Consider the following 21,630-nt stretch of genomic DNA (forward strand, 5'->3'; position numbering starts at 1 on the left):
TACTTGCATTGACAGAACGATGGTGTTGCATGCCATTCGTCCTACTTTCATGGCCGACATGGACATTTACGCGAGAGAAGGCCTACTTAAACAGTTCGAGTTTTCCTTCGGCCTCTGTGGTCCGACCCTCCGAACTGCTCAGCGCTCAACGCAAGAATGTCACCTTTCCACTATGGGAACCATCTCAAGACTTGATTTACAGTAATACCGCGATCCGCCATCCGTACCTTGTTTCTCCCCCCACTCGACCTAAACACGAACGGCAAAGTCGCAAAACAGATCTCCCGATCGCTCCGCAGGCATCCATCGACCTTTATGGTGTACATCATGCTCGATAAGGATACAGCTCGACCGCTAAGGAGACGTGATTGGTCTTGAAATTGGAAGTCAACAATGACATCGTGGCATTGCTGCAATGTCATGGCTGACCCGACGCGTGAAACCCGAGCATTTCCATGATTCAGCGTCGTGTTGAAAGTTTCGCATTGAATATGACACCGTCCTAAAATCACATTGACCGGGAAGGGCTGGCCTGCAGAAGGAAAGATGATGCTGGTAGCGAAGGTGCCGTGGAGGAGGGAACCGTGCGCAGTAATCCGTAAGCCAATCCTTACAACGCCAGAAGAACGGGGCCCCAACACCATGCCCTCGCTTGAACCCAGCGCCCAGACTACTATTTTACTCGTGGATATAGTCCGTTGTTGACATTCAGCGGACATGGGACCGTTCTTCAGCCTTAGCGGAGCTCCGTTCAAGTGCTGGTAGCTCCGTATCGAGGACCCCCACATGTGCACTAAGTATCATCAAACATCGCGCTGCTGGACGTCGTTCTCTGTCGACTTTACTCCACACCACACCGACTGCTTAATTTGTAGAGACCGTCCAGTCGCTCCTTCAACAGAGAGAGTAATTGTGAGCGTTCAACACAACCCTTCTCATGGAGCTCTTGGAGCTGTACTACGATGTTCTCATCAAGATCTTGGAAGAGGTAGAGCCTGAGGATCTGGCCACTTTGGCGCAGACGTCGCTTGGATTCAACCACTTTGTTGCAGGTAACGAGAGGTTGTATAAGGTCCATTATCTGAGGAATTTTGTAAGCTGCAGGATAGATGGTCACGACATAACGTTCGGTAACATTTTATAGGATGATCCCCGGCGGAGAACAACAGACCCAGAACCAAACTGGATCGCGGAGCTTCAACAACTTGTCAAGCTTCGCAAGGTTCTTCAGTCACAGAGTTTAGATGCCAAGGTCGCTACCCGGTGATATCGTCTCATGGTACCCACTAACATGGACACAGACTGAGCATTACGACTTCGTGCTGGAACTAGTTGATACTCTGATACGGACCGGCTCAGAATATGACGGCTTGTCGTTGAACAAGGAAGAACTCACGAATCTCTTTTCGAACCCTCAAAATGCCGACACTTTCCTGCATAAGTCCTCTCTGTACGGCAGGGCAGGCACCGAGATCCAGTCTCAAGCGCGCAATATAGAAGATCGTCAACGGAGTGCACGACTTCATTGCATCCACGGTATACCTAACGACACAACCGGTCGACGCACTCTCTCCACACACCCGTTCGCCCGCTCTCGTGTCTACGACTTGCGCAATTACACCAAGCGCTCACGCTGGGGACCCTTTCGCAACGATGGCAGCATGCGCGTAGATTGGGAGCTCGTTGAAAGTATAATGGTAGTGTTAGGATACAATAACGGGCTCTGTTCACGACGCTACATGGATCGCTTTGTCCTCCCTTGGTCTTCACCTTTTGCCAACATTTTCCAAGACCGATTCGCGCATCTCCCTTCCACCAATTCTCCACCTCCATCACCAAGCCTGACAAAGGAACCAAGTCTGCCGCTTGACCTGCAGGACCCCTACAACATCTCTGGAATCTGGGCGCGAATCGTCTGTTTTCTAGACTACGATGACTTGCACCACTTCAACTTCAACACGACAGCTGTCAGAACGCCGGAGGGTCAACCCTACCCGCCGATCACGATGGAAGAAGCAGTCCGCCATATCATGATGCAGCTGGAAGTAACGGCCGTCACTGCGCCTGGCAATAACGACGACCAGACAATGCCTGTAGTGCATTTTAGCGGCAAAGCGCGCGCTGTAGACACGAATATGGATGCGAATGCTAATTCGAGTATACGAGGGTGTGTGAGGACGACAGCTGAGGGTGAGGTGCGTTGGAGCACAGTGTGGGTCTTTAATGGGTGAGTAATATCTTCGTTGAAGTGGGTCTGTGAAATCTAATTCGTTGGCAGTGATGAGGAACGCTGGCGCAGCGAGGCAATTCAAGTGGGCGGGTTGCGGTCTAAGCGCGGCGTTGTCGGAATCTGGTACGACAAGAGTCTCGACCCTCATGGTCCGGCTGGACCGACGGCTTTCTGGAAAGTGTCAGAGCTTCGGACTGAGAGTGACGAGCATGGAAATGGTGATAATGATTGGATGGATGACTGAGCGCATATCACTTAAATGATCGTGGAGTCCAAATGTCTTTCATGCGGCAGCATTGCTCAAGGTGTCAGAAAATTCATGTATGTTACGAACATTTATTATCGATATCAGGTTGTATGTAATATCTTTTCCATGTCACAATTCGAGTAGTGTAAAATGGTTGGAATTAGGTCACACTAGTTTGTTGTAGCTCAGGCATTTCTATCTTATGTTCGTTCTTGCGTTTACATGCCTTGTGTTCGATAGACGCTCAAACCGCGTGCACGACACCCCAGTGTGTCCGAGAACCATGAACGCAGTCTTAAGAAACTCTTGTGAGGCTCGAATGTACAACACAGCATCTACTCCGATTGTTCCTTTCTTTAACCATATCACAAAGTACGATAATGGCAACCACCTCCCAATTGTCACTTTAATTGTGACTTCTGAAGGCCTGAGCTATTGTTAACGCCTCAAAGTGTCGGCATCGGTACAAACATCGTGGTCAAGGTTGTGCTCGGCGTGTGAGTTGTGGTCACTACCTCGGTCGTTGTGTACCAAGCCATGGAAGTCGAGTGCAAAGTCACGGTCGGCGTAGGTGAGGGCGCTGCGACATGCTCATTCTTCTTCCGGTCCATCTGAAGGCCGCCCCATACCGCGAGTGCAATCAGGCTAATGGTAAGAAGAACCACGAAAATAGCCCGGACGTACTTGTGCATACAGAAGTTCTTGATGCGTGAGGGCATCTTCGGGCGTTGCGGAAGAGTGCTGGGAAAGGAGGAGAAATTCCGGAACGATATGAACGTTGGCTGCGGCTGCGGCTCCAAAGAGTCAGCCGTAGGGAGAATCATTGATGTCGGTTTGGGACCACGCATCTCTTGATTGAGGCGGGTTGGTGTTAATGAGGCTCACGGTCGGGTGCTTAGGTAGTATAGGGGGGCGAATAGCATTTTGTATATATGGTGAGGGCGCAATGAGAGGGTGAAACATCGGGGAAAGCGTGGCTATCAAAGAGAGGTGAAAGTACAATGAGCCAGTGCAGATTATCACAGGGCCTGCATAGCTACATTGGCACCTAACATGATGTCTCAGAGATAAAGTATGGGATACTCTAAGGACACAAGCAATATCTGTATGTGGCAATTCTTTATATAGACTAGCTAATTATGACTCAGTATCTGACGCAGTCATTCAGTAGTTTCAGTAGTTCTTCTTCAACTGGCGAGTCGCCAATCCTTTGGAGACTTTATCCACCACCCCCTTCATCCGCCCAATTATGCAGCGTCACATCTTATGCATGTCCATCGCCCATTCCTCATATCACACTGCTGAACCTTGGCCTCCAACACTGGAATGCAAGCACTTTCCATCGGGCTTTTTTGTCCCAACTGCCGGCAACAGGTAGTTATCGACGGCTCAAGATTCAAGTGAGGGGTACAGGCGCGGCGAAAGAGGCTGCAGTCGCACTACTCGTGGATGTCGATGTAGAGCTCGGCGGTGCGAAGATAATAGGGGTGATCGTGATCCACTGAGTAATAGTAGTTGGTGGTAGTGTTTCGAAACTGATGGCCGTTTGGGTTGCTGTCATAGTAACGCGATGCCATTGAACCGTCGTATTCGTGGTATTGCTGAGACCTGGTGAAGGTATGGAACGATTGTGGGAAACCTTCCTGCCTATGAGAAAGGCAATGAGGAGCGCAAGCAAGAGCATCGCAACGCCAACAGCCGTGTAGCCGATCTTCTTCTTCGTCCATCTCGAGCAGCTGCGCTTAGGGCTCACTTGGGTGTCGAGATCGACGGGCGCCAATGGATGGTTTGGATCTCGATAATCTGCAGGCATGTCCGGCGAGCCAGGTTGCTGCAATTCGATGGTGTCTCTGGCATCATGAGAAGGGTTGTTGGACGTGAGCATGAGTTTATTCGGCATGTCGCTTATTGACAAACACTACTTTGGTAGGTGCGATATCCGAAGGCGGAAGGAAAGTTGTATAGCGATTTCCAACAAGGTAATTGTGCGATAACAAGTTCCGTACCGTGCAGCAAGAATGTAACCGATGGAAAGGGCAGCGTGAATAACCCGCGATCATTGTCGCATTATATGTCGATGAGTTGCAAAGGTGATGTAGTAGAGGACAAACATGTATCTCTTCAATCAGCTTTGGCTGATTCCATCCCTTCATTTCTGTTAACTGACATTGAGCTGTTTCATTTACTAGAAACTTTTTCCGATCTTTATTGGTGCCTTTCTTCGGTCGGGATTAGGCATAAGAATACTCTGGCTGCGGTGCCACCTTCAAGGAGCGGGATGTTACAGGGCCCAGCATTTCCCCGGGCAAAGTCATTGTAACCCTTCCTCCAGAGCGGAGTATGTGCGGGGCCGAGATGACCAGCGCAAGTGCAACTAGGGTTATAAAAACTATACTGGTGCAGACATATGAGATGACTCGATGCGCTTTGAGAAGTCTCCTGCGCTTAGCTGAGTGGGAGGGGAGCACCTTGTTCACATCTTGCTCCAGGTGCAGCTTCTTCTGCACATAGTACAAAAGAGCACTTTCTGCTTAGTAACACACAGATACGAGGAGCCAAGCAAGTTCGGTGTATATGCGATGGAAGACAGTGTTATTGAACTAGGCTGGAATAGTTGCTTGATACATGTGTAGTATAGCGGGATGCGGCGCCAAGGCATGAAGAGTTGCCGCACTGGCTGACGACGCTGCTCATGCGACGAATTCGGGGCAGATGAATCACGCGCTTGAACAGGCGGAGCGTGGGGTCTCTTTCGGGGGGGCGGCCACAGTATCAGATGTGGCTATCGCGTTTGGAGGCTGACTCGAAGTTGGAGGTACACAGTGGGCAGATGGGTACAATGACGACACAAGAGCATGTCGTGGCCGAAGAAGGAGCGAACGAGGGGTCATTTGTGGTGTTGATGCTCGATCTTCAGTGCCTCAGACATGGAACGTGGCGCAGAGCTGATGCACGTAGCGCGAGTATGCAGGAGCCGCTCGTGCCACGGAAGAGGCCAGCTCCTCTCAACGCACGAAGCCAGTATAGCAGTACAGCAGGTGCAGATGGTGTGGTACAAAGAGGGCCGGAGTTTCGCGGTGGTCATGTACCGTTGGTGGGCTGGAATGTGCAATCTATCTCACGAACCGTTGAAGAAGTCTGGGAGGAACAAGCTAGCGCGTTTCCGTATGTGGCGTGGTGAAGCCAAGCTCAAACACAGGGTTCCCGGGTAGCGGCCGTTCGGTGCCCGCTGATTGGCGCCCCGCACGAAACGCGCCGGAAATGGCGAGCCGCCCAGCGAGGAGCGACTCCACGGCCAGGAGAGCGACAGTGCGGTTCGCCGTGCGTTCCTTATCACCACTCAGTCCCTCTTTGCGCCCGCAGCCAACACGCAGACGCCAGCCTTGCAGCCGTCTGCGCATTCGAGTCCTTCGAGTCCTCTCTTTGCGCCCTTTGCGACGTCCCTCCATCGTGCCTTCCAGACGCGCCTTCGCGCCTGCCGCACTTAGTCCCTCACCCAGCAGGCCAATTGACCACCCGCCGGCATTCGCTCTCTCTGTATTCACCGCGCGACCACAATAGGAACAGTCCACGTCAACAGCGGGCCGCACATGCTGTTATAACCTGTCTTTGTCCTCGGGAGCCGTCTTTCCGCTGTCGAAACATCTTAAGCATTGAGCGCCCCAGACAGCAGCTGCCCCGTCGCATCATGCCCTACGCCTGCGCCTAGCCTCTCCGGAACCCCGTAGCATTCGCGCGCCTGCGCCAGCTCTACACCTTCGCTCTGTCTGAAGACTCCCTCCCCTGTCGCTCATTTCTCCGCGTCAAGTGGTGCGCAGCCGGCCTGTCACCACACACACCCCAACGGCATCTCTGACCAACACTCCTTCCTTGCCCGAGCTCATCTAGCTTCGATGCTGGCATAGTTCTATCCACTCCTTGAACCACAGCTGGACTGCCCCGTTGAGCGGATATAGGATATACTAATACAAGCAGCAATCATGGGCTGCTGCGGAGACCGTGAGAAAGGCCTCACCGTCGCTGAGGAGCAGAAGTGGGATTACATCGTGCGTCCAGCATTCGACTGCGGCACCAGACAGCTTGCTAACCCCTCACAGACTCTCTCTGACTTCAAGTCCTCATCCTGCCTTACGCCCTTGTCGTACGTTTGGTTGTGGATCCTTGTCATCATTTCGGGCGCCGTCTACGCTGCCGATGCCTTTACCGCCGTCAATCTTCTTGCCTTTAACAAATGGTCGAGCCAAGTCAAACCGAAAGTCGACTTCAACATCACCAAATGGATCTTTGCCGTCTGCATCATCGTCTCCTACGTCTTCTTGATCTACCGATGGATTCGCGCGATCCGCGTCATGCGCGCTGGCGGAGTCGCCGAGTGCTATCTCGAGCCACTTGCCGCTATCTTCCAGAGTTTGCGATTGACCAAGGAGGGACAGGGATGGCGCCGATTTTTGGTCTTCGCCGAGTTGACTAAGAGTAGAAAGGGCGTGGACTACATTGCCCTCTTTGTCTACTTCCAATTCAAAGGTAGCCTCTCACCACCTACTTCCACGACCGTCTCTAATCCGTATAGGTGCTTTGATCATTGTTCTGGCACAAGGCCCTCGCATTGCCATCAACGGCCTGACGCTGTGGGCCGTTATGCAAGCCCAACTCATCCCCGAGGGAGAACACGCGGCGCCCAAGGGAAAATCGCCTGTCGCACAGTTCTTCCTCAATATTGAAACTATGGTCCAGCAAGGCAACAAGCAAGAGACGGTCATCTACTTCACTATGTTGTTCTCCTTGGTTATTTGGGTTATCGCCTTCCTGTCGCTGTTCTTTTCGGTCCTCTTCTATGTATTCTTTCTCTGGCACTATGTTCCCAAGGCTGACGGAAGCCTTACGCAATACTGCCGCAGAAAGATCGAAAGCCGTCTTGAGCGCATTGTGAGCAAGAAGATCAAGAAGGCCCTGGAAAAGCAAGACCTGAAGCGCAAGAAGGAAGAGCGCGATGCATTGAAGAACGGAGGCGCAGAGGCCCGCATGCCCACCCTGCCGAAGCTTGGGAGGGATCGACGACGACACCTCCTCCATGTATTCGGGTGTCACGGGCGTCACACGATCAGACACCATAAGCACTTCGACCACGCTCCCACCGTATTCTTCAAACGCCCCGTCACGAACAAACACGATGAGCACAATGAGCACGGCGAGAACGGCTGCCATGAAGCCATCCCTGCCCTCATTGTACGAGAGGCCTGTACCTACGCGTTCTGATACTCAAGGCACTACGACGAGCTTCGGTTCGAACGCTCCACTCCTAGGTCAGGCTGGCGACATGGGAATGTCTTCTCCACTTCCGCCCATGCCTTCGCTCGACCCGCATGCAGAGTACTTCTCTGGAGCTCCTGGGCCTCGACCGCCACCTAACGGCATGTCTGGAAGACCATTCTCGCCAATGTCGCAAGGTCGTGCATCGCCATACCCTCCCCCAAAATATGCTTCCGCCTGTGGATACGAGCGTTGGAGCACGAGGTTCTCCTGCTCCTCAAACGATGTCGGCCGATGTTTATGGCAACCGCGGTGTATCACCACCCCAAGGCAACGCACCCTATCCCGGCCGTAGACCTGGTGCCTCGCCTTTCGGTGGACCGACCTTCTCTCCCTACAACAACCGTGGTCCCGCCATGGGTCCATCTTATGAGATGTCGCCCGTAGATCTCAACGCTACCGACGACCCACTAGATTATTACACTCAGGCCGGCGATACAAATGACTACCGGCCACCCCAACTTCCTAGTGCCCTCCGCTCTGGCTCACCGGCACAGATGCAGAATGCTGGACCACCTAGAGTAGGCACTGCTCCACCTTCCCGATCGGGCACTGCTCCGCCGTCAAATCCTCGTGCTGGAGTGCCCGCTACGTTGCAATCAGCTATACAGCGACGCGAAGCATCCCAGCCTCTTCCTAATCGAGGTATGCCTATGCAACAACAGCAACGTAGTGCTACCGCGCCCCTTGGACCACCACAATGGGCACCACGGTCAGATGCAGAGCCGATGCCCAGAAGTAACACAACTGGTCCAGGACCCCAGGGCTACCGCCCGTACTAGGGATCATATCTCTTTTCCGCCTCAATTGCATTCATTGAAAGCATTGCCCGATGGCCATCACTATACCATAAACAGCTGCTTGTCATGCCCCCGAATTCTTTTTTGTATGCATACCTGTGCATTTCCCGGCGTTCGATTCTCATCCTCGAGGGACACCCCACTTTCTGTCTGCGACTACCACCTACCTTTACATATACTGCGACGATATCTTCTTGACGAGACGATGGGAGGTTTGACGATTTGAATACTACTTGTTCGAGATACCCTTCGCCGCTGGCCTCGAGCGTCCATTCGCTTTGCCACTGGTTGGGGAAACACCTTTTTCGATATGGAGAGATGACTTGGAGGATGAAGAAGGAAGCTCGCATGCATGGCAATGTATGGTGAGTGAGTTATGTAGAAAGGAAGAAAGCTTTCGGAAAGCAATCAAATTCCTTGCATTTTCATACGATGCTATGTTTGGAAGTTGGCCTGTGGAAGGGGTGACGTGTTGTTGCGAGCTGGTTGACCCACATCTTGGTCTTAGTCGTAAGCGGTGACGAACTGACAAATGGTAAGCCACTGTGCATGCGTGGCCACTGTCTAGATGCCGAGGGTAAGTACCGAATAGACGACTCACCCGAGCCTTTTGTCCAGTTTCCTTGCTAGACAACGAGCTTGAGGCTGGACCACTCACGTAAAGCTTTGTCTGCATCTAGGTAACATGAACACGAATAGTGCTCCCGATCTAGGTGGCTATGAACGGATAATCCAGTATCATGTGAGTGGTGGGCATCGGCTACCGGAGAAACTCGCACACCTTTAGAGGGCGACAGGACAGATTCGCAGAGCCCCAAGAGCGTGCAGCCCTGGAGTGAGATGCATCACAGGAACAGTCGCTCTCAGACAACGTGTATACTGCATACACTACGTTCGGTAGGACTACGCAGAAGCACAAACCACGGCCTGTAATGGATGGACGAATCCATTACCCAGTCTCCAATGCCGATTTGCTCTCTATGAGCAGCACAGCATACTCTTGAAACAAAGCATAGAAGGTCGATTCCCCTCCGCAGGAGCACGTGTAAGTCTTGCGAGCGGCATGCAAGGAAGATGCGACATCTGCACGGCCACTCCGTGAATGACATGCTGCCTAGTTTACATGTCCAGATGCAGACCGATAGGCCCCTAGCGGTCATTCTACGTGGCGCGGTTCACAGAATAGGAAGTCATGCTACAGGTGCGTGTAAAAAGTAGCAAGTAGATTCATGGAGTAGGTGTCGGAGTTCCGATGAGAGGCCTGGGCTTAGGGTGGCGGAATGATCAGGGAACGCATGTTTCTACGACGGAGATGATGCGCTAGACGAGAGTGTAAACAGAACGAAGGAACGATGAACGATGCGCGAACGAGTGTATGTGCTAGTCGTACGATCGACATGCTTGGCTTGGGGAGGTGGATCTAGAAAGTGTGGTCCCAGTGGCAGTGGTCCTTTGCAGGCGAAGAATACTTCGTCGAGCGAGCCATCATCTTACAATCAGCTTGAAGTGGCTTCTTCGGTCGCCTAGTCATGGTCAATAACAACGAAGGGGGGGTACACATGTTGTGGGAGTGCATTCACCTCCTCTCATCGCACACAGGTCGGGCAGCTTACCGCGTAACTCGCATACACTCCCTTTCCTCCCGTCCGATCACTCACAAACCTACTCTACTCTAGCTGGTATTGATCCAGAAATAGCGCACGACCACACGCCTCCAACCTCAGTTCCGACGTCTCTCATAGCGGACTCCGCCCGCAAATGCCATGTTTCGAAACAGCTGCAGGCCGCAGATCATCCGCACCGCCCATGCGTGACCTGCTCGAACGAGTGTTCGCGCCAAACACAGCAGCGTGTCGCAGCATGTCACTGTGCCCCGCGATAAGTTGCGCAAACACCTGCTCTACGACTGTAGGCTGTGCGTAGGTTAGGCGAACACCGTTGGAGTCGTCTCGTCCTTTGTAGCGGATGCAGTGATCCTTTGACGACTTCTACCGAGCGAACAAGTTTCCGAACGATCGCTGCAGAGCCTCACTCTCGATACGAGATCTTCAGGCACGAAAACGAGACGTCGCACCTTGCGCCTGTAAGCTGTGATCGACGACGAACAGGGAAGGCCATTGCAAGCACTACGTGGCAGCACAGATAAGCGCGAAACAGCACCTGTACTGTGTATCCTTGGCGTCAGATCGCGTGTAGCCTTTCAATGACTGGAGGGAGTAGACACACCTCGTGATGAGCCCGAGTACTGTAGCATCCAAGCGACCTTCGCGCACTCGAGTATCGACTTGTGCGCATTCGCGTACTCGGCGGCGCAGTACTGGCGTGCCCTCTTACATCGCAACGCCCTCCGCGCTCGTGGTCAAGCGACAAGACTACAGTAAGCAGGCGGATGAGCATTTACCGCTTCGCACTTTATTCGGGCGTGGCATATCCCAGCTTTGATCGGAGTACCGGGGGCCATGGCTTCTCACGTAGGCTTCATCTCCCTTCCTCCAGGTACACCCATAGTGTGCCATGTCGGCCATGTGGAGTCGCATTACACACAGAGTATTGCATGACATCATGCCCCGGCCGATCATATCGACGATATCGATAAACGGCCGTGTATTGATAAGCGGGCATATGGGGTACTGATCGCGTTGAGCGTTCGGAGAAAGGCTGACGGTTGTTGAGTAGTGGCTTGTCGGGCGTTGGCTGATATGCAGCCGTGCCGTGTGCGGGCTCGGGAAGAACGATCACGGCACTTTCACCACGTCTCTTCAGATTGCGACATTCACGCTTGAAAGACGGCAGAGAGGTAGTCCACCTCGGTCGACTTCTCTTCGCGGCGCGTGAATGAAGGTCCAGAATGTCGCGTGCGCGTACTTCTCGCGACGGCACAACGTGCAACCCACAATTCCAGGCTCTAATGCAGCAGAGGAAAATCTTGACCGGGCAGGCTGGATCCCAAGGTTGCAGTCACCGATCTGTCTGCCAGTGAGGTCGCGAGAAAAGCCTTGAACAAGTTTTGTTCGTGACCTTGCCGTGCTTGCATGATAGCGTACCATGTTATCAAGCACACGTCGGTCCTACTTGAAGTAATTCCCCAACAACCAGCGGTCGCGCTCCACATTCGACGGCTTGCAGCGCGGTATAGGTCTGGGCTCTGCTCATGTGGATGTTTGTGTGTTGTGCCTGGATCCGACTGGATGGCGAGATGCACCGTTCCTTGCAGCGACCCGCAAGGCGGCGTGAGCCCACGTTGCGATAGCAATCAGCTGGGTTCCTGGGAGACAGGGCTGCATCTGCTCGCAGATTCGTGATGTAAGATGTGAAAGAAATAGCTCAGCTGCTGACGCGCTGCAGCGTGTAGGAGTGGCGGTGGGTAAAAGTAGCCATTTGCGCGAATGCACGTCTTGGGCGTCACAAGTCGCTGTATCCAGCGTGCCAACAGTCGGCGCCACGGCTTCACCAACATGGACGCAAGACGTGAAAGAGGCGTGGCTGCTTCGCACGCACGCAGAGGCTGAAGCGACCAAGCAGAAAGGTTTGCCGAGCGCTTCAATGTCGAGAGGACGTGTTCTGGAAGACGCAGCGTCTCCACTCGGTTCGCGGCGAGAAGAAAACGTCGGCTGGCAGCGCGCTGGTCTACCCAATGGCAGTGCGGCATTCCCCACAAAAGCGCACATCCTCATTGCGCGTCCATGAGAAACCGCTGGCCCGAGTGCTATTGGTCAATCTCTGGCGAAAGGAGGTGGGGCTGGTGAGTGCGCTGGTGGATGCGCTGGTGAATGCGCTGGTGACAGGCGGGTGGGTTGTACTGTGTACACAGCAAGTGGCAGCATCCACGGCACCCCACCCAGCCTCGGCGGCGGCGAGGCTCGACGAAGGCGCGACGGGCGCACTGGCAAGGCTGGTGACGATGTCTGGGCCAGGGCCGCACGCAGAGGGTGCTGGGGGTGCTGGGGTGCTGGGGCTTCCTCTGCAGGAGTCGAAACGTCGGAGGTGCAAGCCCGCCGCGCTCAGGTACACCAATGGCGGCTCAGTCCGCAGGGCGACGCTAAATCCAGGCACGGCTCCCCATTGGCAGCGCAGCGGGCGGCGGTGATTGTCGCCGCGGAAGGTAAGGCGCGTTGCTGCTTCGGGCGGCGCGCAAGACACGGGAGATGAGGTGCCCTCGTCGAGACAGGGCCCCCAGTGCGTCTCCGTTGGGCCCACACACACAGACCAGCGCTCCTGAGTCCAGCCGGCTGAGTGCGCCTCAAAGGATCCTGCGTCTCGCCGCTCTTTGTTTCCTTTCTCCCCGTTCCCCAGCCAGTCCGCAGGTTCTTATTGCGACCTAGTCCCCTCGTTTTTGACAATCCAACAATCGCGCGTTCACTCATTCACGCAGCGGTACCCAGCCATTCACCCCAGTCACTCTTTGAAGTCGCACGCACATATCTCGACGACTTGCACTCCCACGATCTAACGACCACACAACACACATTCGCAAAGCAATCCTCAACCCCTCAACAACATGCGTTACCAATCCGCTTTGGTGCTGAGCACCCTCGCCGTCGGCCAGGCCGCCGCCTCTGGCAACCTTCGCCATGCCAGCTTCCACAAGCGACAGTGAGTGACCCCATCGTCATGACTAGTCGCCCGCGCATACTAACATCTCGAAGCGAAGTGAAGCGCGACGCCCAGGACGTCGACTGGAACAACGTTGCCCTTGATCTCAGTGGCGTTGACTGGAGCAAGGTCGACTATGGCAACGGCGCCGCCTCCTCCACTCCCGCCGCCTCCACTGCTGCTGCTGAGACGCCTGCCTCTTCTCAGCCCGAGGTCGTCGCTACTTCCGCTGCTGCTGAGCCCTCCGCCGCTGCTGAGGCTCCCTCCTCCACCGAGGCCGCAGCTCCTGCTGAGACCTCTGCGTCCGCTTCCTCTGACGCTGGTGGTGTCGTCGGCGACATCCTTAGTGGCATCGAGAGCCTCGCCACGAAGCTCGGAGCCCAGCTCGGTGTCAACTCCGAGACCGACAACGGACAGATCTGGATCGGTGGCGACGGCAAGCACTCTGCCACCTTCACCAACGGCGCTGACAAGGACGCCATGGTCTGGTGCTGGGGCAAGTCCACCATGTGGATCAACGCCAACCAGCCTGTCATCTCCATCAAGCTCGCTGCTGGTGAGACCCAGAAGCTCTCCGTTGCTGATGGCTTCTCCGGTGGCTGCGGTGCTTCCTTCGACGACTCTGACCTGTACATGGGTCTCCTGAACGAGTCCATCCTCGAGTTCACCTTCGGCTCGGGAGCCAACGGCTGCTTCGATATCTCCCGTGAGATCAACATGAAGGGCATTCAGCTCACTGCCAAGGGCGCCAAGTGCACCAGCGGTTTGGACGGAAGCTCCGACTCGTGCACCTTCATCTGCACTGACTCCAGCGCCACCAGGTGCGGTGCCGGTGGCGGTGACTACGCCATCGATGTCGGTACCTCTACCGAGGGACCTTGCATGGTTGGCAAGGACCCCTTCACTGGTGACGCCGCCGGTGGATGCCAAATGGCCGACGACGGCGAGCACCTCGAGGTCACCATCCACGCCTCCCGATGGTAATCGCTTGTCCCTGTGCTGCTAGGTTGTTCGTCCTTTTTGTATCATGCTGCTTTTTCTTGCGATACCCCTGCGCAAACCTTTTTGGGTATCTCTTAAGAAACATGTTAGGATACAGACTTTCTTCTGTACTATCCTTGTGTCATATTTCGCACACCAATGTATATCTGTTTAACTGTCATGGAATGTTGGTATTTCAATACGAAAACTCAAAAATCATTCGTGTGCGTACCTGGGTGACTGATTGCGCATCGTGTGGTGACACCCCGAGCCAACTGATGGCGTTATGCATGACTCTGAAGATAGCTTGTCCGGCGACATGGCAGCCTTTCGCTGGAGCATCGAGCATTCGCTGATGCCAACTGCGTGCGGGACAATGCTGCGGTATCTGATGTTTGTGGCTCTGGACGTCTTCAGCCAGAGATTGCTGTTGCTACGGCAGACTCGATGAGCCATTATAAATGCACATTGTCTGCAGCTTGCTGAGTCGCGTCTCATTCATCGGAGCGGTTCGTTGTCCCGCTCCATGGCGGATGTCATAGCCAATGTGGTAGCGCGTGTGGTAACGGCTGTTGCTCGTCAGCGTTCGTCTTTTGCGTGTACCTCGCTGAGCGTAGGAATAACGCGAAGAGGGAGCCGTATCACGAGGCACACCAGGGCACAAGAACAAGGGGGTTTGCAGAGAAGAGGAATGAACAGGAGCACAAAAAAGTTGGCAAGTGGGGTACCAGCTAGCTAATCGCTTTGTTCGCAACCGTGGAATTTGGCAGCCACGACCAGCTATCCACAACGGAAAGCACTTGCAACGTGAGCAAAAAGCCAACAGGCTGTTGATGCACATCAAATTCTTTGAAGCATCACGAGGGTTCAACGCACAGCAAGGTTCGTTTTGATTTTTCATTGAGATGATTCCAAAAGAAACAGCCTAAATACTCCACATAAAGCCCGAGGCGTCTATACTGGACGACCGCTGTAAGTTTGCTAATCGTACACGGCCAAAGCCGAAAGCTAGCTCCTTAACCGTTAATCATGCATTTGTCGAACTTTTATCCCTCTACAACTCATCGTGACCAGGCTCCTCGTCGGCACCCTCGCCACCAGCTCCGGCATACAGCTTGGAGGTGATGGGGTAAGCGACGTTGGAGAGCTTCTCGAACTGCTCGTCAAAGTCCTCAGTGACGGCCGACGCGGCGTTCTCCTCAAGCCAGTCCTGAGTTTCCTTGATGGCCTCAGTGATGGTCTCCTTGTCCTCGTCATCAATCTTGCCACCGAGGCCATCGTCGTCGTTGACCTGGTTCTTCAGGTTGTAGGCGTAGTTCTCGAGTTTGTTGCGGGCCTCGATGCGCTCACGGGTAGCCTTGTCCTCATCGGCGTACTTCTCGGCCTCCTCGACCATGCGCTCGATTTCCTCGGCGGAGAGACGACCCTTGTCATTCGTGATGGTGATGCTCTCACCCTTGCCGGTGCCCTTGTCGACAGCGGAGACCTTGAGGATACCGTTGGCATCGAGCTCGAAGGTGACCTCAATCTGGGGAACGCCACGAGGTGCCGGACTACATGCTTGTTAGTCTTTGCTTGACATTGGTGGAATGTGTTGGGACAACTTACGGAATGTTGGTGAGCTCAAACTTGCCAAGCTGGTTACTGTTGAGAAAAGTTAGCAACATGCACCGACCAAAGACCGTCATATTCGAAAGAAAAAAATGCGAAAGGGATAACAAAATCATAGAGCACTCACTTGTTAGAAGTCATTGAGCGTTCGCCCTCGAAGACCTGGATTAGGACCACGGGCTGGTTGTCGGCGGCCGTCGAGAAGATCTGGCTCTTCTTCGTGGGGATGGTGGTACCACGCTTGATGAGGTGTGTCATGACACCACCGGTGGTCTCGATACCAAGGGTAAGCGGGTTAACGTCCATGAGGATGATACCACCAGTAGCCTCGTCACCAGAAAGAACACCACCCTGAACGGCAGCACCGAAGGCGACAGCCTCATCCGGGTTAACGTCCTTGCGAGCCTTCTTCCCGAAGTACTCCTCGAGCATAGCCTGAACCTTGGGGATACGGGTGGAACCACCGACAAGAACAATGTCGTCGATGTCGCTCTTCTTGAGCTTCGCGTCCTTGAGAACCTGCTCAACCGGCTTGAGGGTCTTCTTGAACAGGTCGGCGTTGAGCTCTTCGAACTTGGCACGGGTGAGAGTCTCAGAGAAGTCCTCGCCCTTGTGGAACGATTCGATCTCGATCTTGGTGGTCTTCTGGGAAGAAAGCGTGCGCTTGGCCTTCTCTACCTCGCGCTTCAGCTTACCCATGGTCTTAGCGTCCTTGGTGATGTCAACACCCTTGTCCTTGTTGTACTTCTTGACGAAGTGGGAGATAACACGGTTGTCGAAATCCTCACCACCGAGATGGGTATCACCAGCGGTGGACTGAACTTCGAAAACGCCCTCCTCGATAGCCAAGATGGACACATCGAAAGTACCACCACCAAGATCGTAGACAAGGACCTGGCGTTCCTTCTTGTCATCCTGCTTGTCGAGACCGTAGGCGAGAGCGGCGGCGGTGGGCTCGTTGACCACACGGAGAACGTTAAGACCGGCAATAGTTCCAGCGTCCTTGGTGGCGGCACGCTGAGCGTCGTTAAAGTAGGCGGGGACGGTGACGACAGCGTTCTTGACGGTCTCGCCGAGGTAGCTCTCAGCAACCTCCTTCATCTTGCCCAAAACCATGGCGGAGACTTCTTCGGGGGTGAAGGTCTTCTCCTCGCCTTGAACCTCGACCTGGACGCGGGGCTGGCCATTCTGCGAATGATGTTAGTCACTGCATTTTGATTACGATGTTCAGAGCAGTTCGCGTACCTTGCTCACAACTTTGAAAGGGAAGTGCTTGATGTCGTTCTGGACCTCCTTCTCGTTGAACTTGCGACCGATGAGACGTTTCTGCCACTTGTCAACTTCTGCCCCGCTTGCAGACACAGTTTGTACTCACGATGTCGAAGATGGTTCGGTGAGGGTTGCTCGCGTACTGGTTCTTGGCGGCGTCACCGACGAGACGCTCCTCGTCGGTAAAGGCCACCCAGGAAGGAGTGATACGATTACCTGTGGTAGAGTTGTCAGCTTCATCCCATGGCGCTTGAGGCGAGATGTGTGCTTACCCTGGTCGTTGACCATGATCTCAACCTTGCCATTTTTCATAATACCAACACAAGAGTAGGTCGTGCCCAGATCAATACCGATGACAGGCCCACTAACGCTGGGCGAGTCGTCGTCCTTGAGAGGGGCCTGTTCATCAGCGCGGGCTGTCCGCGCCATCATCAGACCACCAACGAGGACGAGGAGAAGATAGAAGGCGATGCTCCATGTCGAGCGCCGGTCGGCGCCCCGCGATCGCCGCGCCATTGTGGTGTTGTGTGTGCGGACGAGAGACAATTGCAAAAAGGTGCTTGCTCGTTAAGAGCGCTCGCGTGGTGTGGTGGAGCAAGCAAAGGCTCCGGGTATCTCAAGAAAGAAAGAGAATGGAAAGACAACTGGCGGTGAGGTGGAGAGTGGAGTGGAAGTAAGAGACAGAGCAGAGCCAGTCCTCGCGGCGTTATAAGGCGTTGGCGCTGGACTTTTAGTAGAGGCCATGTATGTGTAGCAGCACAGTGCCCGGGAAGCTGTTCACCGCCTTCCGGATGCAGGCAAGCGCGGGCAGAGAGAAGGTGCCACCTTGCCAGTTCGCGAGGCCCGAGAGCGCTCATCAGCCTCCATTTTACCTATTTTCATGCATTCTTACAGGACACGTGTAGCGAGACCCGCTACTAGAAACTTCCGCGCCTGTGCAAGCAGCCTGGAGGCGGCAATTCTGGAGGTTGCTCGGGAAAGCTAGAATCCCGCGCCTGCGCCCTGCGGGACTGTATTCATTGCTATGGAGCTCTCTGACTGCAGCCCGTTGCATCTGGAAGCTGCGCGCATCTGTAGACCATCACTCCACCCACACCTCTCTTGCAGTCCATCACCACGGTTTCCCCACCGTTTGCGACCATTGCCACGGCCGCCTTCGCCAAGCGCCCCGCCAAAGGCCACTTCGATATCTGAAACTGTGTCCTTTTCACGGCGGCGCCAGGCGGTCAAGGCGCCAGGCGCCTTTGTTAGTCATCTCCCTTTCATTCTCCCCACCAATAGTCCGCGCCATGATCTGCAACGTCGCCGTAACTTTTTTTGCCGCCGTCAACAGCTGTCTGTCCGCATGGACCAAACCTATGACTCTTCCATGGGGCAGCAATAATGCAGTGCTCGCATACTCGTATGCTGGTCCTGCATGGGTCCGAGACGATATCGACACGTAGTATTTCCGACGTCTACGATTTTGAGCTACAGAAGAGCCCATCTGGCTTTCTTGAACATCGCTCGGTACGAAGAGTGGAATTCCCGCCTTTGTACTTTTGATTCGAATCCAACGTTACCTATTAATGGTAGACACGGCTATCATGGTAGACAGCCTTTGTATGCCTGCCGGATGCATATTGCTTGTTGAAGACCATGCTTTGTAGCGCATCCGTCTCAAATCTTTGAGTTCAAAAAGGGGGATTTACGAACCCATCGATCGCAGCACTAGAGGGTTGGCATCGATGAAACGCCAATAACGTCGGCTTCAAGCCTTGCCAGGAGACACCAAGGCCGTAGCGTTACGTTACACCGGATCTTCGTCGACTGTTTTCGCATGTACAAACATTGGAGTATCGCACTTCCCTGATAATATTCGCGCAGGTATCAAAGTGGCGGATGGTGTTCTACACATGATGGTGGTGTCGCAACGCAATATCTGCATCATGTCAGTCTACCGACACTTTGAATAGAAACAACAAGAATCCTCTGGAAGGCAGGAGTGCCCGACGTGACAAGGCTCAGCACTGCGACCATATTGCTCGATATGGTATGCTCACTGACTGTCGAATACAGCACTAAAGGCTTGGACGGCGAGCTTCGGCGAATGTTGATACTGTGCTATCATCAAGGTTATCTACCATGGGCTGAGTAGTTCAAATATTTCATGACATGCAGGTTGAGTATGTTACGTGGAGCTGGAATGCGTCCGAAAGTATTCATCGGTCGAGCATCGGGTGTGAGGTTCAGTGGTGTTCGGTCCGAACCGGGGCGGCCCGAGTCACAACAAGAAACATGCTCTTATCAGTCGATCTCAACAAGCACTGCCTTGTACTTTTATTGAAACGTCCCCATATTTCTGCATCAAGCCTTCAGAGGGCCGGTGAAGAGCTTGACTGCTTGCTGACAGAATCGGGACAGCCATTCGGAGCGGCGTGGTAGCCCGACACCACCGAATGCTCGTCACAGTGAAGTGGGCCGCTTAGAAACACCGTAAGTGCTGTGATTGGATGCCAGGACGTTTGACAGAGATGTCGCTACCGATGAGCAACCGATAGATGGTAGGTAAGCCTCTATGATTGCACCTTGATGATGCTTACAGCAGCAGCTGTTGCATACTAAGGCACCGATTTGGGAAGCATCCCCCTCGCGTCTTGCATCAAAGTCTCTATGCACAAATCACACGTTAGACATATTCACAACACCGAAACATCTCGTCTTAGAAATCCAGTTAGGCACGGTGGCGTGCTTTTCCTTTCTGGGTTGGCGGGGCACATTTTAGATGCCCCGCGGCCAGGGTCCATTTGTTAACGGGTCCGACAGAACGTCACTAACCACAGTACCTTCCGAAGAGTGGGATGACTATAAATCCCACGAGCGCGCCTCATTGTCTCCCACTCTTCACTGCACTGTCAATTGCGTTTTATACCAAATTACATTTCAGTCTTTTGTGTCATTTTGCAAGAGAAAAGCACTACGAATCATGACGACCACACAACACGCGCACCATGCACTTCCGGAGACGGTTGAGGGGGAGGACCGCCTTGTAAACAGGCCTGCACCTGGTGTATGTAACGTTGAGCGACTATCGAGGAACAGCAATTAACAACCTCAGATCTCTTACTTCACACCGCTGCAAGATCCTCCAGCAGGAACGGCCCTGGGCATGAAGGATGGCAGCGACAAGATCCCTAAGCTCTTCAAGCCGCTCAAGATCCGTGGTCTTGAGCTCCAGAACCGTATCTTTGTACACCTCCCTGAAATACGAACACAGGATGATCCTTACTAACGCTCGCAGGTTGCTCCCCTCTGCCAGTACTCCGCCGATAATGGACACATGACAGACTGGCACCTCGCTCATATCGGCGGCATTGTTCAACGTGGACCAGGGCTTACTTTTATTGAAGCTACCGGCATCGTCCCTGAAGGTCGCATCACGCCCCAGGATGTCGGCCTCTGGCAAGATTCTCAGATCGAACCGATGGCCCGCGTTGTCGAATTCGCCCATTCCCAGAATCAGAAAATCGCCATCCAGCTCGCACACGCCGGCCGCAAAGCTAGCACCGTTGCGCCATGGCTTAGCATGGGCGACGTCGCTACGGAGTCAATGGGTGGCTGGCCTAACAACGTCTACGGCCCCAGCGCCATCGCCTTCAACGATAAGCACGCGCAACCGAAGGAGATGACCAAGCAGGACATCGAGAATTTTAAGTCTGCCTTCAAGGCTGCTGTTGGACGCGCGTTGAAGGCCGGCTTCGACGCTATTGAGATTCACAATGCCCACGGTTACCTGCTACACTCTTTCCTCTCGCCCGCATCTAACAAGCGCACCGATGAGTACGGCGGCTCCTTCGAAAACCGTATCCGCCTCACCGTCGAAGTCGTCGAGCTCGCTCGCGCAGCCATTCCCGACACTATGCCGCTCTTCCTCCGAGTCAGCGCCGACGACTGGCTTCAGGAGGCTGGAATCGAGAGCTGGACCATCGATCAAACTGTACGCCTCGCCGAGATTTTGGCTACCAAGGGTGTTGACGTGCTCGACGTGTCTTCCGCTGGTCTCCACGAGCAAAAGATCAAGAGCGGGCCCGGATACCAAGAGCCGTTCGCCAAGGCGATCAAGGACAAGGTCGGCAACAAGCTGCTTGTTTCTGCCGTAGGCTCCATTACGAACGGAGAGCAAGCGAATGGATACCTTGAGAAGGACAACCTGGATATCATCTTCGCCGGACGCATGTTCCAGAAGAACCCGGGTCTCGTGTGGGCGTGGGCAGATGACCTTGGTGTGGAGGGCCGATGGGCGAACCAGATCCGATGGGGTTTCGGTGGCAGAGGATCCAGGGCCGGTCCTAAGACGAATACGAAGAATGTATTTTAGTTCCAAGAGCACAAGAAGCAGTCTTCGCTATAGATTTTTTTCGCGTCCATGAGCATAGCATTATAGACCAGAAAGAGAGGAGTAAATAAATTCAGCGTGTAGAGTAGAAGAGCATTTAGTGGAGTAGTCCGAATGGTTTTCTCAATCAGATTATAGTATCAGTCCTTAGAATCCTTCCATTGTCCGCGTATTAGACCAACGAAGAGGATTCTCGTCTAGGTAAACGAAGAAT

At 53.9% G+C, this 21,630-nt stretch overlaps 6 protein-coding genes across 6 annotated transcripts; 5 read left to right on the forward strand and 1 right to left on the reverse strand.

Moving 5' to 3' along the window:
• Positions 1–937: 937 nt before the first annotated feature.
• Positions 938–2,474, forward strand: N0V89_008258 (uncharacterized protein; the record flags this gene model as incomplete). The annotated part of the gene is made up of 4 exons (XM_056217015.1): positions 938–1,093; positions 1,145–1,252; positions 1,302–2,227; positions 2,279–2,474. 4 exons carry the CDS (start codon positions 938–940, stop codon positions 2,472–2,474), a joined length of 1,386 nt encoding a protein of 461 aa, XP_056068571.1.
• A 3,983-nt stretch (positions 2,475–6,457) lies between these two features.
• Positions 6,458–7,733, forward strand: KCH1_1 (Potassium transporter; the record flags this gene model as incomplete). Its single annotated transcript, XM_056217016.1, has 3 exons — positions 6,458–6,523; positions 6,575–7,001; positions 7,048–7,733. 3 exons carry the CDS (start codon positions 6,458–6,460, stop codon positions 7,731–7,733), a joined length of 1,179 nt encoding a protein of 392 aa, XP_056068572.1.
• A 278-nt stretch (positions 7,734–8,011) lies between these two features.
• KCH1_2 (Potassium transporter) lies at positions 8,012–8,569 on the forward strand (the record flags this gene model as incomplete). Its single annotated transcript, XM_056217017.1, has 1 exon — positions 8,012–8,569. One exon carries the CDS (start codon positions 8,012–8,014, stop codon positions 8,567–8,569), a length of 558 nt encoding a protein of 185 aa, XP_056068573.1.
• A 4,589-nt stretch (positions 8,570–13,158) lies between these two features.
• N0V89_008261 (uncharacterized protein) lies at positions 13,159–14,164 on the forward strand (the record flags this gene model as incomplete). Its single annotated transcript, XM_056217018.1, has 2 exons — positions 13,159–13,180; positions 13,239–14,164. 2 exons carry the CDS (start codon positions 13,159–13,161, stop codon positions 14,162–14,164), a joined length of 948 nt encoding a protein of 315 aa, XP_056068574.1.
• A 1,051-nt stretch (positions 14,165–15,215) lies between these two features.
• Positions 15,216–17,557, reverse strand: KAR2 (ATPase with role in protein import into the ER; the record flags this gene model as incomplete). The annotated part of the gene is made up of 6 exons (XM_056217019.1): positions 15,216–15,714; positions 15,770–15,805; positions 15,900–16,960; positions 17,018–17,098; positions 17,148–17,257; positions 17,314–17,557. 6 exons carry the CDS (start codon positions 17,555–17,557, stop codon positions 15,216–15,218), a joined length of 2,031 nt encoding a protein of 676 aa, XP_056068575.1.
• A 2,449-nt stretch (positions 17,558–20,006) lies between these two features.
• On the forward strand, positions 20,007–21,398 carry OYE32_3 (NADH-dependent flavin oxidoreductase; the record flags this gene model as incomplete). The annotated part of the gene is made up of 3 exons (XM_056217020.1): positions 20,007–20,090; positions 20,139–20,270; positions 20,322–21,398. 3 exons carry the CDS (start codon positions 20,007–20,009, stop codon positions 21,396–21,398), a joined length of 1,293 nt encoding a protein of 430 aa, XP_056068576.1.
• Between the last annotated feature and the right edge of the window lie 232 nt (positions 21,399–21,630).

This window comes from Didymosphaeria variabile, assembly GCF_027946475.1.
Source record: "Didymosphaeria variabile strain IMI 356815 chromosome Unknown scaffold_6, whole genome shotgun sequence".
In the NCBI taxonomy this organism is placed as follows: domain Eukaryota; kingdom Fungi; phylum Ascomycota; class Dothideomycetes; order Pleosporales; family Didymosphaeriaceae; genus Didymosphaeria; species Didymosphaeria variabile.